The 19754-nt window shown below is 44.7% G+C and overlaps 3 protein-coding genes across 3 annotated transcripts; all 3 read right to left on the minus strand.

Annotated features, from left to right (window-relative positions):
- Positions 1-222: 222 nt before the first annotated feature.
- LOC127306876 (vesicle-associated protein 2-1) lies at positions 223-3548 on the minus strand. Its single transcript, XM_051337577.2, has 9 exons — positions 3344-3548; positions 3188-3250; positions 3012-3082; positions 2815-2896; positions 2580-2695; positions 2330-2467; positions 2195-2221; positions 1427-1501; positions 223-652 (listed from the first exon to the last, which is right to left on the minus strand). The coding sequence occupies exons 2-9, from the start codon at positions 3240-3242 to the stop codon at positions 515-517; spliced, it is 702 nt and encodes a 233-aa protein (XP_051193537.1). The 5' UTR covers positions 3243-3250; positions 3344-3548; the 3' UTR covers positions 223-514.
- A 1120-nt stretch (positions 3549-4668) lies between these two features.
- On the minus strand, positions 4669-7986 carry LOC127306878 (large ribosomal subunit protein bL19cz). Its single transcript, XM_051337578.2, has 4 exons — positions 7555-7986; positions 6796-6882; positions 6584-6714; positions 4669-4996 (listed from the first exon to the last, which is right to left on the minus strand). Exons 1-4 carry the CDS (start codon positions 7891-7893, stop codon positions 4888-4890), a joined length of 666 nt encoding a protein of 221 aa, XP_051193538.1. The 5' UTR covers positions 7894-7986; the 3' UTR covers positions 4669-4887.
- Positions 7987-16943: 8957 nt separating this feature from the next.
- LOC127310219 (F-box protein At5g07610-like) lies at positions 16944-18695 on the minus strand. The gene is made up of 3 exons (XM_051340907.1): positions 17887-18695; positions 17510-17736; positions 16944-17203 (listed from the first exon to the last, which is right to left on the minus strand). The coding sequence occupies exons 1-3, from the start codon at positions 18693-18695 to the stop codon at positions 16944-16946; spliced, it is 1296 nt and encodes a 431-aa protein (XP_051196867.1).
- Positions 18696-19754: the final 1059 nt, after the last annotated feature.

The following is a 19754-nucleotide window of genomic DNA, read 5'->3' on the forward strand; positions in this document are numbered from 1 at the left end:
GCCACGCCATCCCCTTCACGGGCAGCCTTGGGGTTACCCGGCGGCTGCCGCCGGGGACGACGAGGTGAAGGGGAAGGGGAAGGGGGAAAGGGTGGCGGTTGGGCGGCTAGGGTTTCATCCTAGTAGCCTCTGGAGGGAGGTGACACGAGGGATGAGGGATGACAAGTTGATTTCTAATCCATGGTGAGATTGCTATTTCAAAGAGTCACAAGAGAGCAGATATTCGGTTATCTTCCGCCTTTACACTTCTAAATGGTGAAAGCATACATTTTTGTTCCTGATATATGCCAAACTAATTATACAAAAAGTTACATAATAGTGGAAAATAAATACAAATGGGAGACAAAACAAACACAGGCTAAAACTTGCAAACCCATTGTGGTAAGGCATGTTACCTACAGTGCAAAGAACAAAAAATCATAGCTGAAACTAGAGTAGTATCATTTCCATGTTCCTCCCCAAGGCATTGTGAAACTGAGCTGAATACTGTTACTCTAGGCTTCAATCCTCACATCTAGGCCGCGTCTGGTGGTGAAGAGAAGATGAGGCTCATCAAGAGCCCAACAAGGATACCTATGATCCCAGCGAAAGCAGCGAAGGTTATGGAGAAACCAGCGTCGGCTTTGCGGCTTCTACGCCTCCTCAGCACGTCCTGAAACATTTAGATTTGTATATTTAGGAGAAAAAAATATATACGCGAGGAAGTATATGTAGATAATCAGCATTTCACACATGGACATGGCATGAAGAACTTATGCTAGTACTTTGATGCCAACCAACACAATCACCTCACATTCCTGGTCATTGTCCGCTACATCAGAGTCTAAGTCGACCATATTTACTGCTCGCAGAAAAGTACTGAACCAATAGAGACACGATGGCACATCCATAGTACAAAGTCAACCAAACTGGTTCACTGCCCTTTGGCAACCTAGTTTCACCCAAATATTTAGTTAATGCGATAGTGACTTGGTTTGCTAGTTTGTGCCCTCTCGATAAATAAATGGTCTAGCAGGGTAAAAACACAACAATATTTGATTTCATTTTGTTTTGCTAAAATATTCAATATAGTAATTTATCACAAGTAAAAAAATGATGCACAGGCATTATATTCTAATTGGAGATAAAAATATGAATAGCCACACATCACACAGTTATAAACTTGTTGCTCATCAAGGATAAAAAACATTCTCTTGCATTTGCTCAAAATTCATACTTGTACTATAATAATTTAATGGAACTTATGTGCATTTTACAGTTTTATGGGTGAATTCAAACAGCACGACGTGTAAGCACAAAAGTATTTCCGCACGAAACAAGCAAGAGCATAAAAGTCCAAATGTTAATATGATTAATGTACTAGGAGAAATGAACTAAAACTGTGAGAAGAAACGAAATTGAACGGAAAAAGGTCAATATACAATACCAGTTCGCGTTGCATTTGCTGATTTTGCTGAAGATTGTTATCCCTTTCTTCCTTCAGACGCTGTATTGCCTGGATCTGGATAAAAAATGCACAATTTACTGAGTACCAAGGACAAAAGGATCATAAATATATTTTTATTAGTAACAGCTTGATTATAAAGTACAGAAGTACTGTAATAAAGAGGACATTTCATTAAAGACACACTGTAGAATCAAGATTTTCTGAAAAAAAGTTTTACTTTGGATATTCAATCAGGATAAAGGAAGATACTCTGGTCCATATGGACAAAAGGGGAAAAAAATCCAAATTCTGGTCCCAGTGCACATTTAACTAGTACATAGGGCCAGTTCACATAGGGCAACAATTCCTACCCCAATTATGAGACCGGCCTGGAAGTATAGGTACCTTTTTATCACGCTCAACTTTATGCTAATTTCAACCATGATTTGATGGTTGCTTGAACATTGTCCTATTTCTCATATTTGCTCTTTTCACAATTTTATATAATCAAAGACAGTGTGAATTTGCTTCTGCATTTTTTATCCTAAGCAAGGAATTACTTGTATGGCATATCACAAGAAAGTATCTCATAGTGTGTAACGTAATATTACTGAGTCCATAGAGGATTCAAGCCTGCCATGTCTAAAAGACTAAAACGGTGGAATAATTCTTTCTAAGAATTCATCAGGAGAAATCTCTTTGCTGACAGGGTTTTGGTTAAGTTTCCAAATAAAAGCATGAAATTTCTGTTTGGATAGAGCGCATTACCTCATCAAGGCTTGCATTCTTCAGCATCTGCAAGGTAAAGCGTAAACAGGTGAAGTATAGTTAGCCTTTGTATTAAAATTTTATTAGCAAAACCCATGTTTCCTACATATAGATAATAGAGCTAGCCAGTCTCACCGAGAGATCATCATTGCCCTGCCTGAAGCTCCTGTTTCCTGAAGATGTAACACCAGAGTCTTCTGAGCTTCCACTAGGCAACGTGTAAACAACCTTAAGCTTCATTTCCTCGATCAGCTTATCACCATCCTTGTTGAACTGAAAAATATATTAAGATGGATTATAATTCGTAAAATTGCCAATCATTTTATCCTGGTGACAATGCAACACTAAACCATAGAAACCGGTCATTATGTAGTTCTATGCTTACTGTATCAGGGGGAATCTCGTCCATGTCGGTGCTGGCAGCCACCTTGGTGCTCTGAATCAGGAACTTATCCTTGGACTGCATATCTGGTGGGTACTCTTTCTGTGCCTGTAGGGTAACTATAGCCCCCAAAAAGAAGGCAGATGCATATGCATATCAGAACCAAGTGAAGATGTCTAGGAAGAAACATGGGCTGATACACGAACATTAAATGGGAAAACTGGAATTTTTTGTTTACTTGTTATCGTGCAAGAATCCCACGGCTGGACGACGCTCGCGTTCGGCCTGACGAAATACTTCCTCGGAGATGTCGTCTTGACCTGAAGGAAAAGAGACAAAGGTCTGATCAAGCCTGAACCTTGTCACCAAGTTTCACCAAAATGCTAAGAGAAAATTCAGAGTCGTGCATCATCAGGAAATGGAAATGCCACAGACCTTGAACGCGACATGGTACTCGCTGTTGTTCACCACCTTGAGATTGCAATAGCACGGCTTGTCCAGCTCGACTACGCACAAGAATTCAACATACAGGAAAACCACCAAGTTTAATCTACTTGTTTTTTTTCTTTGCGAAAATGAGAACAAAATCGTAGGAACTCATCAGAACTTACACAGGAAGGTGAGGTCGTCCGGGTAAACCGAGATCATCGTTCCGCTTCCCCCCATTGCGGCACCTGATGAGGAACGGAGAAGAAGCCACGATGCGCATCAACCGCTGCATTGGTTGGAAGAGATAGAGAGAGGAGGAGGTAACAGAGGATCCATACCTTTCTCTCCAGGAAGGCAGGAACCGAGCCGAAGTGAAAATTAAGCAGCGATTCGGAGGAGGAATGGGGAGGGAGGGGCGGAGGAGGAAGAAAGAGGGAAAATGAATGGATGAATGCCTTCGCTTTGCCTTTCTTGGCTTCCCGGCGACATTGACGGGGCAGCACTCACTTCTTGGGCCCGTGGCAGTTTACGTCTTCCTCTTCCCCCCTTTTTTCGAGTGAACAGCACTCTTCTTTTATTTTAATCTTAGTTTATTGGTGGCTGGTGGTTTGTGTTACTTTACTTCGTGTGTTCTTGTCAAGGACACTTGGCACTTGTTTTTATTATTATTGATATCTTTTAGGAGCCTATTTAGCTAGAATGCACTGGAAATAGGGTTGCCTCTCTCAAACAAAATAAATTATACACTTTTTTCTTGCCTTGTTCCATGTAAACCATCAGCGAAATTCATACATCTAGAGAACAAGGAGATCATGTTCGCCATAGGTGGCTTCACCTTGGAAGAATAGGTCCACATATTCATTAAGCATTCGACATGGTACATTAAGAATTACAAAAAGGGAATCTGAAGAATATTCTTGTCTGACTAGAGTAAATTGTCATTTCGTTCTGTACTCCTTTCAACAAATAATTGCAATATTTGGTGCTCTTATTCTACTCATGGTAGGAGCTCCACGGATTATATTTAAGAAAATGGCTAGGAGTAGTACTAGCTGACGAAGTTTTCAACAAGTTTTTGCCATTAGGGATAAGATCAGGAAAAAGGTCAAGGAATGGGAAGAAAATGAACAGTCCGGGACCCAATTATTATTGCTTTAAAGAAACACAAGAGCAATACTTGACTTAAAACTGGGATCTGGATGCTACCAAATAGGCTTGACCCTAAAGTAAGATGATTATAGATAACCCTTCAAGAGGATGCTTCAGCAAAAATAACTACATCTAGCTTCCATGCCATACAGATTGCCAACTGAGTGAGACTTTTATTGCGTTTCTCAATTGGGCAAGCAATCTGAGTTCCAAGGGCAAGCAATGGCACGGCAAAGACACACCCAGTGTTGCGTACCCCCTGGATACAAGTTTCCTAAGCTGGAGAGAAAATTGATATGATATGACTCATCAAACCAACCACTACTGCAGAAAACTTCAACCCTTCTATTTATTATATTAGGGGTACACCTCATCATGTCAACTACTAATACATAAGAGTCCAGACCTACTATCTTGTAACAACTGTTCTTTCATAATAGCTGCATACGTACTGTTAACCAACAGTTGGGACGTTGGCAGGTAGCTGAGAATAAGAAAAAGGACGCAATAAACATCATAACGAAGCGCTGATAGAGATTTTATACACACAGAAGAAAGTATAGTTCCACTGCAAGAAAACATATATGCCAAACAGATAAGATGTAAAAATTACTCAGCTTGAGGTTCAGTGATTACAGTGAATGCACAGATCTGAATAAGAACGCCAAAACTCATTTGCCAAGGAGAAATCGACATGCTAGTGTGAGATGCTCTTCCGCCGTCGTATCTAATCTCACTTGAAGGTTGAGAAACGGGGAAGCTTGTGCTTCAGGTAGTACAACTTTGCCCTCCTCACCTTCTTGCGCCTGATTACTTTAATCTCCTTGATCCTTGGTGAGTATCTGCAATAAGATGTATAGGCGAGTAATTAACACTTCAATGCATGAATTATAAACAGTAGAACTTCTGGACATTATTTGATCTTCAAGCATTTCTATTTTGAGACGAACAAAGATGCAAAATAAAATTTAGCAAGTGCTTGAATAAAAGGGTCACTGCTTATATAATTTTTATTTAAGAGACGATGGAAGCTTTTTCCTTTCTTCGAAAGGAAAACAGGTCAACCACCACTCAGCTATTTTCTTTTTACAAGAATACATAATTGCAGGAAAGCACATTCAACAGCAGCAATATGAAGGGAAATTTGTTGCAGAATCTAGAACATTCGTAAGTTCACAACTCTGGTATGAGTTTTTTCTCGAACACACGCCAAAGCGTGTGTCTTTATGTATTAGAAGAAAACCGCAAAGAAAGCGGGTGGTACACCAGAGTAGCGAAGCTACAAACGATAAAAAAGCGAAAAAAAGAAGAAGAAAGAACTAAAGGTTAAGCAAAACAAGAAAGCGAAAAGAAGAAGAATCTACAAAAAAACTGTACAAGGCTAACATTTGTTAGCCTGGGAGGGCCCCGACTACCGCGCCATCAGGTGGCCTGGAGTGCAGAGGTAGGCGACGAAGTGCTTTTGCCCCAGCAACCATCCACAACTTAGCTTCTTCCAGAATTGAAACGACCAGGTCTTCTCTAATGGGGTTGATAGAAACTCTGGTATGAGTTGAGTAACTGGAAACGTTTTTTCTCAATTTAAAGTTTCACATGTATGATACTGATAAAGATGTGAGAAATAAAACAATGTCAATGCCAAACAGAGTTCAGCAATTGCAGAGTGCAGAAATAAAACAATGTCAATGCCAAACAGAGTTTCACATGTACTCCTACATGTAGCTGTCCAATCCTTCTTAGAAGGATTCCAAAATGCAGCAATTACTCGGTTTTGTAAATCTTCCTCTCCAATTGTGTGTAGGAAATGCATTTTGAGCAATAATGCTTAAAACGTTTGAAACGTTTCAAAGGGAAAATCCAAAGTAACATATGCACTCATATATTACAGTCAACATATCATGATTTCTTAATCATTAGAAAACTATCTTGGGTAGTCAGTTCATTATAAATTCCATAAAATAACCCTTCAAACCAATTTAAAGGTGAACATTGCAAGACCGAGAGAATATCCGCATAGCATGTATGTGAATGCCAAAGGCCCCAAAAGTTTCATGTATAGATGTTGATATGACAAAGATCAGTGTGCCAATAGAGAGACATGGGCATATTCCAAGTTTCTTCTAGATAGAGTGTATACACATAATTTTTTGCAATATACTCCTCATCCCAAAATATAAGGCGTATAAGCTTAGTCAAAAGTCAAACCCTACTAATTTTATGGTGAATCTACTGATATCGATTTGGTATTCTAGATGTTCATATATTTTGTATAAACTTGGTCAAACTTAGAAGATGTTGTGACTTTTGACTAAACTTATATGCCTTGTATTTTGGGACAGAGGGAATATGTTTTAATAGGAATTCAATTTCACACATGTGATGCCTGTGGTATTATCTGTATTAAATGGAAAAACATAAACCAAACTTACATAGGGAAGGTAATTTCAACTCCAACACCAGCAATGATCCTTCTGACACGGATTGTGGTGTGAACACCACCTTTATGCTTTGCAATGATTATGCCCTTAAAGAGTGACAATCTCCTCTTGTTGGGTCGTTGCTGCAACAATATTTTGCTTCAGATGTTAACAACCCTGAAACAGAATAGAAAGCTACATACGAGAGTGGTGACCAATCTCACCATTCTAAGCTCAATGATGTCACCGGGCCTCAGATCTGGAAGTACTTTCACCTTCTCAGCCTCCTCAATGAACTGCTTGTTCAGAATCTGCGGCATCAAATAATTCAAAGAATGGTAATATCAATGTCATGTGGTCCAATATGGTCTTGGATGTAACAAAAGTGACATGTATAAAAGTGCTCGGATTTAGAAAAAACACTCTCAAACAGAAACCCAATTAACCACCAAATTCCGTCAAACCAAGCCAATGCATCCATGCACAAATGATTTCTTAGCAACCTCATCACAATACAAAGAGGCTTGCATGGTAATTTCTATCTATTAATAAAAAGGCTATGTACATCACTTTGATGCAGAGGCCACGGGTTTCAACCTCCTTTTCGAAAAAAAAATCCTAAATTCTATCCATAAGCAAACCCTTCCAGAAAAGGCAACGTTCCTCTCAGTCAAGCTATCTGAACCCTCAGCAAAAAAAAAAAAAAAAAAAAAAAAAAAAGACAGTTATCCTTGTTATCTTAGTCGACGACCTATGTTAGTACCACTACATAATGCAATGGTGCTCGAGAGACTACGCTACCAGGAACTCAGCCCACAACTCAATACTATTCATATAGATAACAATACTATTTCGCATTTTAATGCAATGGCCTGCTGCTTGGCTCCCTGCATTTCCTCCAACACCAAGAATTTCGCCGAACTTGAGAGGCGGCTTGCATTCCCCCAAAGCTAAAATGCAATGCCTGCGCACGAGATGCTTACCGCGATGATTTCGCCGAACTTGGGCTTACGCTTGGGCGCCGGCTCCTCCTCTTCTTCGGCCACCGCGACAGCCGCCTCAGCCTCGCCTTCCTCGGCGTCAGCTGACGCAACGGCATCCTCGGACTCCGGCGCAGGTTCTTCCGCGGGTTCCGGCTCTGCGGCGCCTGCGCCGGCGTCTGCGTGCGCGATTAAATGGGTGGTCCGGCGATGGGAGACGGACACGGAGATGCGGCGGAAGGAGGAGGACAGCGCGAGGAGCTGCGGCGGCGGAGGCGAGCGGTGGCTGAGTAGTGCGTGGGGAAGGAGCGCGCCGGGCGCGGCGGCGGTGGCGGCGGCCATCGGAAGGTCAGTCGGGCCAAGCTGTCAGTGCCGTCGCATGGGCCGGAGGAGGAAGGGAGAGCGGGTGCCGGAGGAGGATTGGGGGTGAACGTTATCCCCTTTTGTTGGAGGGACTGTGCGGCTGACTGTGGGCCCACGTTCTATCCAGAGGTCGTGGCCAATCTGAACCGTTCATTCTCAAGTCAGTGTAAAAGCAATTTCAATAGTATAGCCAGCTGCTGGATATAAACCAAGTGTTCGTATCATCTATAACCAAGTTAAAGACAATATATACAATAGTTAGCTATAAAAATGTACTACCTCTAGCCATAATAGATGTAAAAAAATTATCTAAATTTAAATGTATGTAGCCACGATTTAATGGATAGATACATCTAAATTTAAATAAATTTTTGGTATCTATTTATGGACAGAGGGAGTAGTACTTTATCAATGTATGACTCACCTTTCACTTTCACAAAGTGTCTAGGAGCACGTGCTAGAGATGCCTCTTGCATAAGAGTCAACTCTCCTTCTCTCTCCTCCAACTAAGCAATAATATACTATTTTAATCCAGCTGACTAGAACTTACTGTACTTACTTAAAGGCCCCTTTGCACCATGATATGCGGTAGTATGAAAAGTCACTGAACCGAAAGAAAAACGCCTAGGATCCCAAAGTGAACGCCTTGGATCTCAAAGTGAATCCTAATTTCATTCTTCTAAAACCAAGTATATTTGTGAGATAAGAGTATCCAAGAGGTGGAATGGGACTGATGTGGTCTAAGACCCCGTTTGTGGCCCGATCTTGCGGTTGACCCGAAATCCAAAGGAGGAAGAGAGGGAGAGCACGAAGAACACGATGAACTCACGCACGCACACCAACCCGATACAATCGATACTTACCCCGTGGCTCGATGAACCACGCCAATAGAATCAACCCGGAAGAGACACGCGCTAGAATTCCGAGCGGAGAGATTGGTGAGGGAGATGAATCTAGGAGTGAGAGAGAGAGTGGGTAGCACTAGAATCTCACACTCACAAATCCATACATCCAACAAGGGTAGCCTTGATACAAAGGGGATGAAACCCTACGGAGACAAAGCTCAACTTCATGTCTAAGCCTAAATCTTGTCTAAGGGGTAAATGGGATGACCTAGGTGCTTATATAGAGGTACAAGGCAACTTGGGCCGAAAAGGTATGCGGTTGATTGACTTGGGCCGTTTCCGGTCGAGTCAGTCCCGTGAAATCCGGTTTGGGTCCGGTCAGACCGGGCTTGTGACCGGGTGGTCCGGTCCTGGGGCCGGCTGATCGGCGCCAACCGAAACTTCGCAAGTTTCCGTCCGCTGCCTTCCCAAGATCGATGTGGAAATCCGGTTGGGCGCCCGGTTGACCGGGCCTGGGACCGGATGGTCCGGTTGTGGGTCCGGTCCGACCGGGTCCTGAACCGGCCAGCCTTTTCCTCCCGCCTCTTCTTCCTCTTCCTTCTTCTTCTTCTCTCTTCCTTGCACCATGGGAGTTCCTTCTCTCTTGGTCCTTGTCGATGTCGGCACCTATGGACACCATGATGATAGGCATGAGGTAGCATACCATTCAAGTTGGTGTTGAGGTCAACCATAGAGAGGAAAGAGTTCACCTTGACATATATGGCGGGGGTTTGTGTTGTTGGTCCACTTGGGGGACTCCTTGGCCATGGTGTAGCGTCGATGATAGGCGGGGCTGCACTTGACGGTCTTGAGGTGGAGGTGTCCGAAAGCCACCCCGCATCATCTCCCCCCCCCCCCTCTTGGGGAAGAGTCGTCCTCGACTCTTGTTCCCCCTCAACGATGATGTAGGCCATGACGGTTCTCCCATGTAGTAATGGATGGACAAAGTCGCGGTCGAAGAAGAACTTGGGGAAAAACAACTTGCGAATGGAAAGCTTGTGGATGCCAATTTGGTGATCGGCGAACAAGAGGCTCTCAATCAAATACGAAGCATCAAGTCGTTTCTCCAAGAGGCATTTGGCAAAAATGGGAACCAAAAGAGTGTCGATGTATCCAAAATTTGGTAGGGCAAAAATTTGTGCATGTAAATGTTTTCATTGTAAAGTGTCAAAAATGTGATGTGTAGCATTGTCCCAAACAAATGGAACAATCAAAAGGCAAGTATCGACGGCAAAATTTTGGGCAAAATTGTTATGTGCAATGGCAAAGAGATGGAAACTTCTAGCTTGGGAAAGTATGGTTGGCGTGAGCCGAGTATGAATATCCTCAAGTGTCAAAGAATCAATTGCAATTGCCATAGGTGAAATGAGAAATCCAAAGAAGAGCAACTTTTTGTGTGACATGTGGCACAAGATGCATAAGGTGTCTCTCACATGTATGACATGGTCCTTGAGATTCTCGGAGTGTATGATGATAGCATCAAGAGATACAACAACCATTGTGCCAACAAGATGTGTCAAGATATGTTGCATAAGAGGCAAAAGAGGTGACGAGGCATTGGTCCAAACCGGAAGCTCGACAAGACAAGCCGGAAACACACGAGGGCGAAGGCGTTTGGGAACATACCCTTTGGCGTGAATCCCATGGGTTGGATTATGTATCTCGTCCTTGTTGGGGTAGCTCTCAATTGCGCGTTTCATGAGCTCATGCTCCGTAGCGGTGGAAGTTGTCATTCGGGTACCTATACACACAAAAGAGAAAACAAAAAGCGTGTGTGCATGGTAGAGGAACACATCATCCATCATGATGTTCCATGTCTTGTGCACATCACCATTAGTGTCAATCAAGATAGTATGAAATGCATGGCGATGGTGCATATGGCAAGAAGGTGCATTCATGGCATGTGGTAACTCATGATCATCAACAAGTGAGAAGGCTATGGGGGCCATCTCGTGGACAATGAAATAAGCATTCTTGCATACCAAGCATAAGAAAGAGAAATTGTTCACAATCTTGGATGCAAGGATCATGGAATGGTGTAAACATTTTGGGCAAAGCATGTTCAACATGTTATCATTGTTGTCGACAACCCTATGTAAAGAGCAAGTGTTCATCAAGGGTGGCACAACACAAGTATTATCATAATCATTATCATTGCAAGCAAGCGGGGAAAATGTGAAGCTCTCATAGCATGGCATGGTCATGGTATCACAATCAATCAATTCCACATGATCAACAATGTTATCAAGCAAAGCATCACATGGGAAAGTGAAAGTAGCATGTGAAGTAGCAAATGGATCATCGAGATCATGCATGCACTCAAAATTCATCATGTCCACTAGTGAGATCATGGCATCATCAACACCTATGTTGTTACCTTTGTAGGCCGACTCATTTGAAGTAGGTGTTGTGGAAGTAGGAGGATCCATGTGGTCGACATGTTCATCTTGAAGCAAGCATGGTGAGATATCATCATCTTCATGCACCATGTACATCGTCTCCATGATCGGGAACTCGTCCTCCGTGGAACCTAGTGCAACATAAGAAGACACAAACGAGGGAGAGGTTAATGTGTTAGCAAATGCGATGTCCTCCATGGACCTATCATCCACCTCTCTCAACTCACTTAGTGTATCACTCATGTCCTCCAAATGGAAGCACTCAAACTCACATATGGGGTGGGAGTCATTCAACTCACTATCACTCTCACTCAAGTGGGCTAAGTGGCTCTCATGCTCACATGGGATTGGTACCAACTCATCGATCAAGCATGTAGGAGTAGGCTCGACTTTCTCATCTCCATGCGCCTCCTTGGTTGAAGGGAAATTCCCATGCTCAACCATCTCAACTCCATGCGCCTCCATAGGTGAAGGGAGAATCCCATGGTCACCATGCTCAACTCCATCTTAAAGTGTGGGCGCTATAGGCATCTCGGGGACTTGTGCATTTAGCTCGTTGAAGTAGCGCGTCTTGGCGCTTGGCTTTGTGCATTGCCATGCCACGTGACCCTTGGCCTTGAACACCTCACATAGGAGATTGGGACATTCCCGTGGAGGGTGGCCTTGTTGCTTGCACTTGTAGCATCGGAGTCCATAGGCATGTGACGAGGTAGGGGCCATTGTGGTGGTGGCACAAGAGGTGGAAGTGGCCATATGAGGAAGGTATGCGCGATGTGCGCTTGCCATCCTTGGCGTGGTAGACACCCTATGATGGTGTTTGTCGCCTTCATGTCGAGGCTCTCGTCGTCGTGCTTCATCACCATGTCTTGATGAGGGTCGTCGAAGATCCTTGGGGGATGTTGGTCGATGGTGATCATGAAGTGGCTTGTGGCGGCGAAGCTCATGTGGTGACGTATGTTGATGTAGACCATGAGGTGGTAGTGGTCGACGACTATCATGAGATGGTGTGAGTCGATGACGGTCCTTGCCATGCCTAGATGATGGCTCATGCGACTTGGCATATTGCTTGGGGCGCCTTGTGGAGCTTGTAGAAGAGTGTCGATGACGATCATGTTGGGGACGCCCTTGAAGCTCCATATGATGTCCTTGATGTCGATGATCTTGTGCATAAGCACTCTCATGGTGGCGCCTTGTGGAGCTCGGAGAAGTGTGTCGATGGCGATCATGTTGGGGACGCTCTTGATGCTCCATATGATGGTGCCATCTTGGAGGTCCTCTATCTTCATATGTAGCTCCATTGGCGACGTAGGTGTACTTGGGAGCATCGTCTTTGCTCATCGTGGAGCGTAGGTGAGGCTCCGCCATGGTGTCGATGTCGTACTCGTGGTGTTGCTCCATCATGTCGTCCATGAGTGGTGAGCCATTGTCGATGTAGAGCTCGTCGATGTCGTCCTCAAGGTGGTGCTCCACCATGTCGTCCATGCTTGAGGAGCCATTTTCGATGTAGTGCTCGTCGATGTCGTCCTCAAGGTGGTGCTCCACCATGTCGTCCATGCTTGAGGAGCCATTGTCGATGTAGAGCTCCTCGATGTCGGTCATGTCGGTGATGCTCGTGGAGCCATAGTCGGTGTCGAGCTCCACATGTTCCTCCACATCCGCGGTGCTTGAAGAGGTATCCTCCTCGAAGTGCTCCGTGTACTCCTTCGTATCTTCTTCGTCGCTATACATGTTAGCAAGACAAGATCTATATGGTGTATGTTAGTGGAAGAACACTACCCCGCAACCTTACCGTGGTATGACAAGATTGGGGTGATCCAACAAAACCGAGAGTTAGAACAATTGTATCGGGTACTCACACAAAAGCACACGCAAAAGCTAGCAAATATGGTGTTAGGTGAGTATGGTGGAAAGCCAAAAGACGAAATCCAAGATCAAGTATGTTGTCAAGAGTGGGTGAAATCCAAAAATTCAAATGTCAAAGCGATGATCACTATAAACACGGAAAGGATATGGAACGCACACACGAGATGAACGGGGTTAGTGCGACCAAGGAATGAGCGGAAAAGTGTATGTAAAGGTGCTCGGTGTCACACTAACACAAGGAGAGATCAAAGCTTTGGTTGCAAACGAAGAGACAACAAGATTCACACGCGGCCTCTCTTATCTTATCTCTCTTTTGCTTAAAAGCTTTTTCTCTTTTGTATATGGTAGCACTTGACACTCTTTTGTATTTGTATGTATGGATGTATGGTGCGACTTGCACTCTTTTTGTGTTTTTGGGGCTTTTTCACGCACTATGTTAGCGTTAGCCTCGCTTTTGCTATTTTGCCACACGAGTTTTGCTTAGAAGCTTGACTCCACACTACACACACACCTCACAATCGGGGCCACGTGCAATGTCTCGCAACACTCGATAAGCAATGCTCGATAGGATAGATCGCAAAAGAAGAGGGGTTACAAGATGGGGATGCAAGTTATACCTAAGATGTTAGGCGGTGATGAACACACAACTTGCGATGAAGGCGGTGGTGTCAAGAGTACGGTTGCAAGTCCGGGGTGCCTCGGATGTCGTCGCTTGCTTCGGAGCTGCGGGTTAGTATCACAAACAAGGCACTCAAACCGGAACAAGCAAACACAAGTTAGCGGAAGAAAACGGTCAAAGTAGCTTGGCGGTGGTGGCGGTGGTAAGCCGGTGGTGGTGGTGTCGATGCTCTTGCGGTTGCGGCTGAGGTTATGGGGCCGCGGTGATGTTTCCCGGTGGTTTGGGGAGGGTGGCGGTGCTTGCCGGTGGCGGAGAGGGCGGCGGTGGTTGGCGGAGGTGGTGGTGGTGGTGGCGCCCGGTTGGCGCCCGGTTGACCGGGCCCTGGGCCGGCCTGGCCGGTCTACAGCCCGGTTGACCGGGTTCTGGCCCGATTGGCGCCCGGTTGGACCGGCCCTGGCGCCGGGTGGTCCGGTCTGCAGCCCGGTTGGCGCCCGGTTGACCGGATTTCTCGGGGCGCAGTTTCTCTCTCCTGTTCTTGAGCGAAACCAAGCCAAATCGACCAAAACGAAGGGAAACGATGGAATTGGGGGCTAAAAGTTGGGGAGATAGTAGATCAAGCACTCCAACACCAAATCCATGGACCAAAACCACTCAAAACGCAACCAAATCACATATCGGTCAAGAGGCAATTTGGGGCTATTTTTGGGGATTTTTGGGGAAAAAATTTCAGAGATGAAATTGGGTGGGTGGGGGGTCAAATCCGCGGAAACCAAAGGCTGCTGATACCATATGATGTGGTCTAAGACCCCGTTTGTGGCCCGATCTTGCGGTTGACCCGAAATCCAAAGGAGGAAGAGAGGGAGAGCACGAAGAACACGATGAACACGAAGAACACGATGAACTCACGCACGCACACCAACCCGATACAATCGATACTTACCCCGTGGCTCGATGGACCACGCCAATAGAATCAACCCGGAAGAGACACGCGGTAGAATTCCGAGCGGAGAGATTGATGAGGGAGATGAATCTAGGAGTGGGAGAGAGAATGGGTAGCACTAGAATCTCACACTCACAAATCCATACATCCAACAAGGGTAGCCTTAATACAAAGGGGATAAAACCCTAGGGAGACAAAGCTCAACTTCATGTCTAAGCCTAAATCTTGTCTAAGGGGTAAATGGGATGACCTAGGTGCTTATATAGAGGTACAAGGCAACTTGGACCGAAAAGGTATGCGGTTGATTGACTTGGGCCGTTTCCGGTCGAGTCAGTCCCGTGAAATCCGGTTTGGGTCCGGTCAGACCGGGCCTGTGACCGGGTGGTCCGGTCCTGGGGCCGGTCGACCGAGCGCCAACCGGAAACTTCGCAAGTTTCCGTCCGGTTGCCTTCCGGTACGATGCAGGGAAATCCGGTTGGGCGCCCGGTTGACCGGGCCTGGGACCGGATGGTCCGGTTGTGGGTCCGGTCCGACCGGGTCCTGAACCGGCCAGCCTTTTCCTCCCGCCTCTTCTTCCTCTTCCTTCTTCTTCTTCTCTTTTCCTTGCACCATGGGAGTTCCTTCTCTCTTGGTCCTTGTCGATGTCGGCACCTATGGACACCATGATGATAGGCATGAGGTAGCATACCATTCAAGTTGGTGTTGAGGTCAACCATAGAGAGGAAAGAGTTCACCTTGACATATATGGCGGGGGTTTGTGTTGTTGGTCCACTTGGGGGAGTCCTTGGCCATGGTGTAGCGTCGACGATAGGCGGGGCTGCACTTGACGGTCTTGAGGTGGAGGTGTCCGAAAGCCACCCCGCATCAGGGACTCCCTTCTGAAATCTAGCTAGTTAGTTGGCCAGAGCAACAAGATCCGACTACAGAAGATATTAGTCTAGGAACTCCACCGATGAAACAAAACCAAATATATTCTCTCCTTTAGGCTCCCAAACTACCAACATATACTACACATATATAATAGAAAGGTAATGCTAACGACAACCAGAAAAAAAAAATGCATTTTTAGCTTCGCAACATATTAAATGGAGTAGATAGACAGTCTAAGGCATTTATCTGAATAGGGGTTTCTGCTTTATGTTGGTTTACATGGAGGGTGTGAAATGATATTATCTTTAATAAAAAACAGTATTTTCACTTCTTGCACGTTATTCATATGATGTCATATTGGATTCAGCTATGAGCCCTCCTTTCGCCGAAGGGGCATACTAGGCGGCTAACATTGATGTGTAGTGATAGTATGTTCTACTTTTTTTCGCTGGTTGATTTTTATATCAGTTCTGGATGATGCTTGAGTTCTAATAACTACTGAGTTCGAGACTTATTAATAAAAGGTTATGTACATCATCATGATGCAGAAGCCGGGGTTTTATCCCCATTTCGAAAAAAAAGCTTCGCAACATTAGACACCATGGTAAGAGTGTATAAACTATAATCCTATTATTTTTTATATGATACGGTTGTAAACATAATACTATTTAGTTTTAAAGAAAATATAATGCTACTCTGTATTTGGTTATATCTGGAATTACTAGATAAAGAAACAGATATTTTGCATATTATTAGGTTCATTTGAGAAACAGAGCAAACACTCGAGAGAAGGTTCGTGAAAGCTGAATCCAAATATTCTTGGTAAACCAAATACTCGACATACTTTCCACCATGTCAATATATTGATCTAACAGAACACCTAACAACTGTTTGGTCCAAAACTTGAAAGCTACAGAAATAATAGAATGCCTTGCTGCTACTTATGGCTAACTAAAAGCGCAAACACTGGGGTGAGCTCTTATCCATCAATTTGATCCCGGGCTAGCTGTTTTCACAACACGGGCAAGTCACTGTAATAAAGCGTCCACGCACCATCCATCCAATCCAAGTGAATCATCATGGACCCAACAAGGCTGAACCTCATTGTTAAAATATGCTTTCTGAATTGCAAAAGCACAAAAAACAAGTGCACAGTATGTCCTCAAATACCACAAAGAGTGCACAATGAACTCGAATTCAGTAGAGCATGACGATTTATGTACCTCGAGGAGTGATCAATAAGCATGAAGAAACCAGAGAAATGCAAGCACCTATGCAGAAAGTATATAGGTGCACTTATTGGCACTTAAATACAACCTTACAAGATATAATAGTCTATATTATAAGGAGCACAAGTGCATAACATAAAGACAGGAGCAGTTTGAAAGAGACGATACCCAAAAATAAAACCGAGGATCCAAACATCAGGGTGTCATTTCTTATGTATAAATGCTCTAATTTCTGCGACGAGTTTCTGTAGTGTGTTCCAGAAGCTCCCCAAGCAAGCAAGGAGTGTACGGAAAGGCCTCGTACAAGCCATTTGAATGTGCTTGATAGTAATCCTTTGGGCGCAGGTCGCCTAGATACTGAATTTTTGAGCTTTTCAAATGATAGGCCACTCCCCCAAATGTTGACAATGCCAAGAAAACAACCTCTTTGTAGGGGTGAAACCCAAGGAAAGACATGCTACTAGAGCAAGTATCATAACTATCTTCTATATTTAGAACATTGTCATCATCAGAGTTCCACTCGCAATCTTCGCAGTTCACCATTTCATTGTTTTCTTTCGGTACTCCTACTTCTTCATCATACTTTTCCTCTTCATTTTCATTTTTATGTTCATTTCCCTCCTCCTCCTCCTCCTCCTCCTCCTCCTCCTCCTCATCATCATCATCATCCTCTTCCTCCTCATTTTCATTTTCATCATCATAATCATAATCATCATCATCATAATCATCATAGCCATCATCATCGTTGACATCGGCATCATCATCACCTAAAGTCCAAGTTTTTTCAAAACCCTTAAGATGACGCAACCATATCATATTCCATGGCTCAAGATCAATATGGTACTTTAACACCCATTCCATTTGCCCACTTGATTCATTGAGGGTCCAGACCTGAAGTTTATATTCAATGTGTTCCGTTGCAAGGTATATTCCTTGCTCCGATTTCCCAAGGTACATCGCATCCTTGGTATCTACTGGCGCATTTATTACTTGGTACTTACAATCTAACAAATAGAACCTACACATATGCGAAATCATCCAAGCTAAAATGTTAACAATGTCACGGTTATAGTGATGCAAGGCTTGTAGAAACGTTCACATACAGCATAGACACTACTAATTGAAGAACAGAAAATGACTCTACAAAGATGCGCTATGAGATGTATACCTGACAGAAAACGCACCACGACAATGCACGTAGAGTGATCCTTGCCAGTACGCACCGTACCGCCACCTCGGTCCCCCCCACCACTTACATATGGGTTCCTCGGGATCTAGCCGTACACTAGTCAGTGTCCCTGCAGCCTGGCCTTCACGGACGAACGACCTCTCTTGCCATTGTCTTGTGCTGGATGAGAATACACTTAGCGTCCATGCGGATGGTGGCCACTCCATGAAATCGTGCAAGTCTTCCCGCGGACCTCTTGATCTCTCGGTTTCCCGTGACACTAAACTTGTCAAACAGGCACTTACTTTCGTGAGCCTTTCAGACTTGCGACGGACCACCTTCTCAGGCACACGTGGGATCGAAAACACCTCATAGTGCGGAGAGGTGACAGGATCAAACACAATGTATTCATCGGAGTAGCCGTATTCGCAGGAGAGAGCGTCCCACCGTCTGGTGGCAGGATTGACGACGTAGAAAGACGTCCAGCAACGATATAGCAAGATGCCATTGCAGTGATCCACCATCGTGTTAATTATTCCACGGCGGTGATCAGGCAAGAAACTGAGGTTGCCGTCGAACATGGGCCGTGCCGAGGGACGGGCGAGGAAGTGCGGGCGGCCGTGATCGATGTAGTTGACGAAGAGGCCGTGTACCGTGTTGGGGAGTACGTGGGGGAGCAGCAGCCGGTGGGCGTCGACCACGTCGTGCCACGCCTTGCGCACGCAGCGGGAGGCAGCGAGGTCGCGCAGCTCGAGACGGCGTAGTATGGCGGCTATGGCGTCGTCCGGCAAGGCTTGCGTGTGATCCATGGCTTGCAGATCGACTATCCAGCACGACCGGCGGCTGTGCGTTTTGGTGGGAGAGCAACTCCCGTATAGGGTTTATGCTCGGGAAGAAGAATATTTTCTGGGCTGAGTGTTTCCACAATCGGGCGACATACAAACTACTGCTCTCCGAGAGTCCTAGTTCTCTTCGCGTTGGAGTAGAGGTCGGCTTACCACTTTCAATTCATTGGGTAAATCAAGGTGGCCTTCTGCGATTTGGTATGGATTGATTTCGCGCCGCTCAAGTTGCGTTTCTTTGCTCGAAAGACCATTTATATCAGGAAAAAGGTCAAACAGCGGACAATCTTGCGAAAAAGGCGTGGCCATGCTGTTCTTCATGCCAGTTGTGTTTCAGTCCTCATGCGTGTTGTGAACGCTCTCCAGTCTGGCCTGAAGCTGCTGATGAAGAGCTAGCACCAGTTCTATTAGCCTGAGTTCACAGTTTGGCTGTGCTCGAAAAACTCTTAAAGCCCATGTGTAGAGTCATGTAATCTTTAGGCTCTAAAATCATGTTTACGCTGTGTATGGGTTTCTGGTTTTATTATCCTGCTCTGAACCCCTGCTATGATTTCGTTAATAAAATAGGGGAGAAATCATTTCTCAACAAAAACAAAATTGTGTTTCAGCCGACCTCAATCTGACTATATATCATTTGATGGCTTATTGCACTTTTGAGCCTTGGGGTCTTGAAGAAGAAGATGAGCAGATTTAATCTTTCCCCGGAGAAGTTCTATCACTTAACACCACAAGTTAGGGAACTTTAAGTTTTATCATAAAATCATAATTTTTTTTTCACAAAACACCAACCTTTAGGGTAATTGTTTCGCATAACACATCAGTTATTAGCCGGCTTCACAAGTAATTAGCCCATGGCAGGACCCTCCAGCGGGACACCCAATTTCCTGTACTCTCCTGTCTGGTTGCATATCTAAAGCCAGGCAGGGGCACCCCTTAGATTATATTCAGATTTCAGATACATGAAAAAACATACACGTGATACGCCTAGACATCGCAACCTGAAGATTAGAACTAGACTAGATACAA

This window comes from Lolium perenne, chromosome 6 (genome assembly GCF_019359855.2).
Source record: "Lolium perenne isolate Kyuss_39 chromosome 6, Kyuss_2.0, whole genome shotgun sequence".
Lineage (NCBI taxonomy): Eukaryota > Viridiplantae > Streptophyta > Magnoliopsida > Poales > Poaceae > Lolium > Lolium perenne.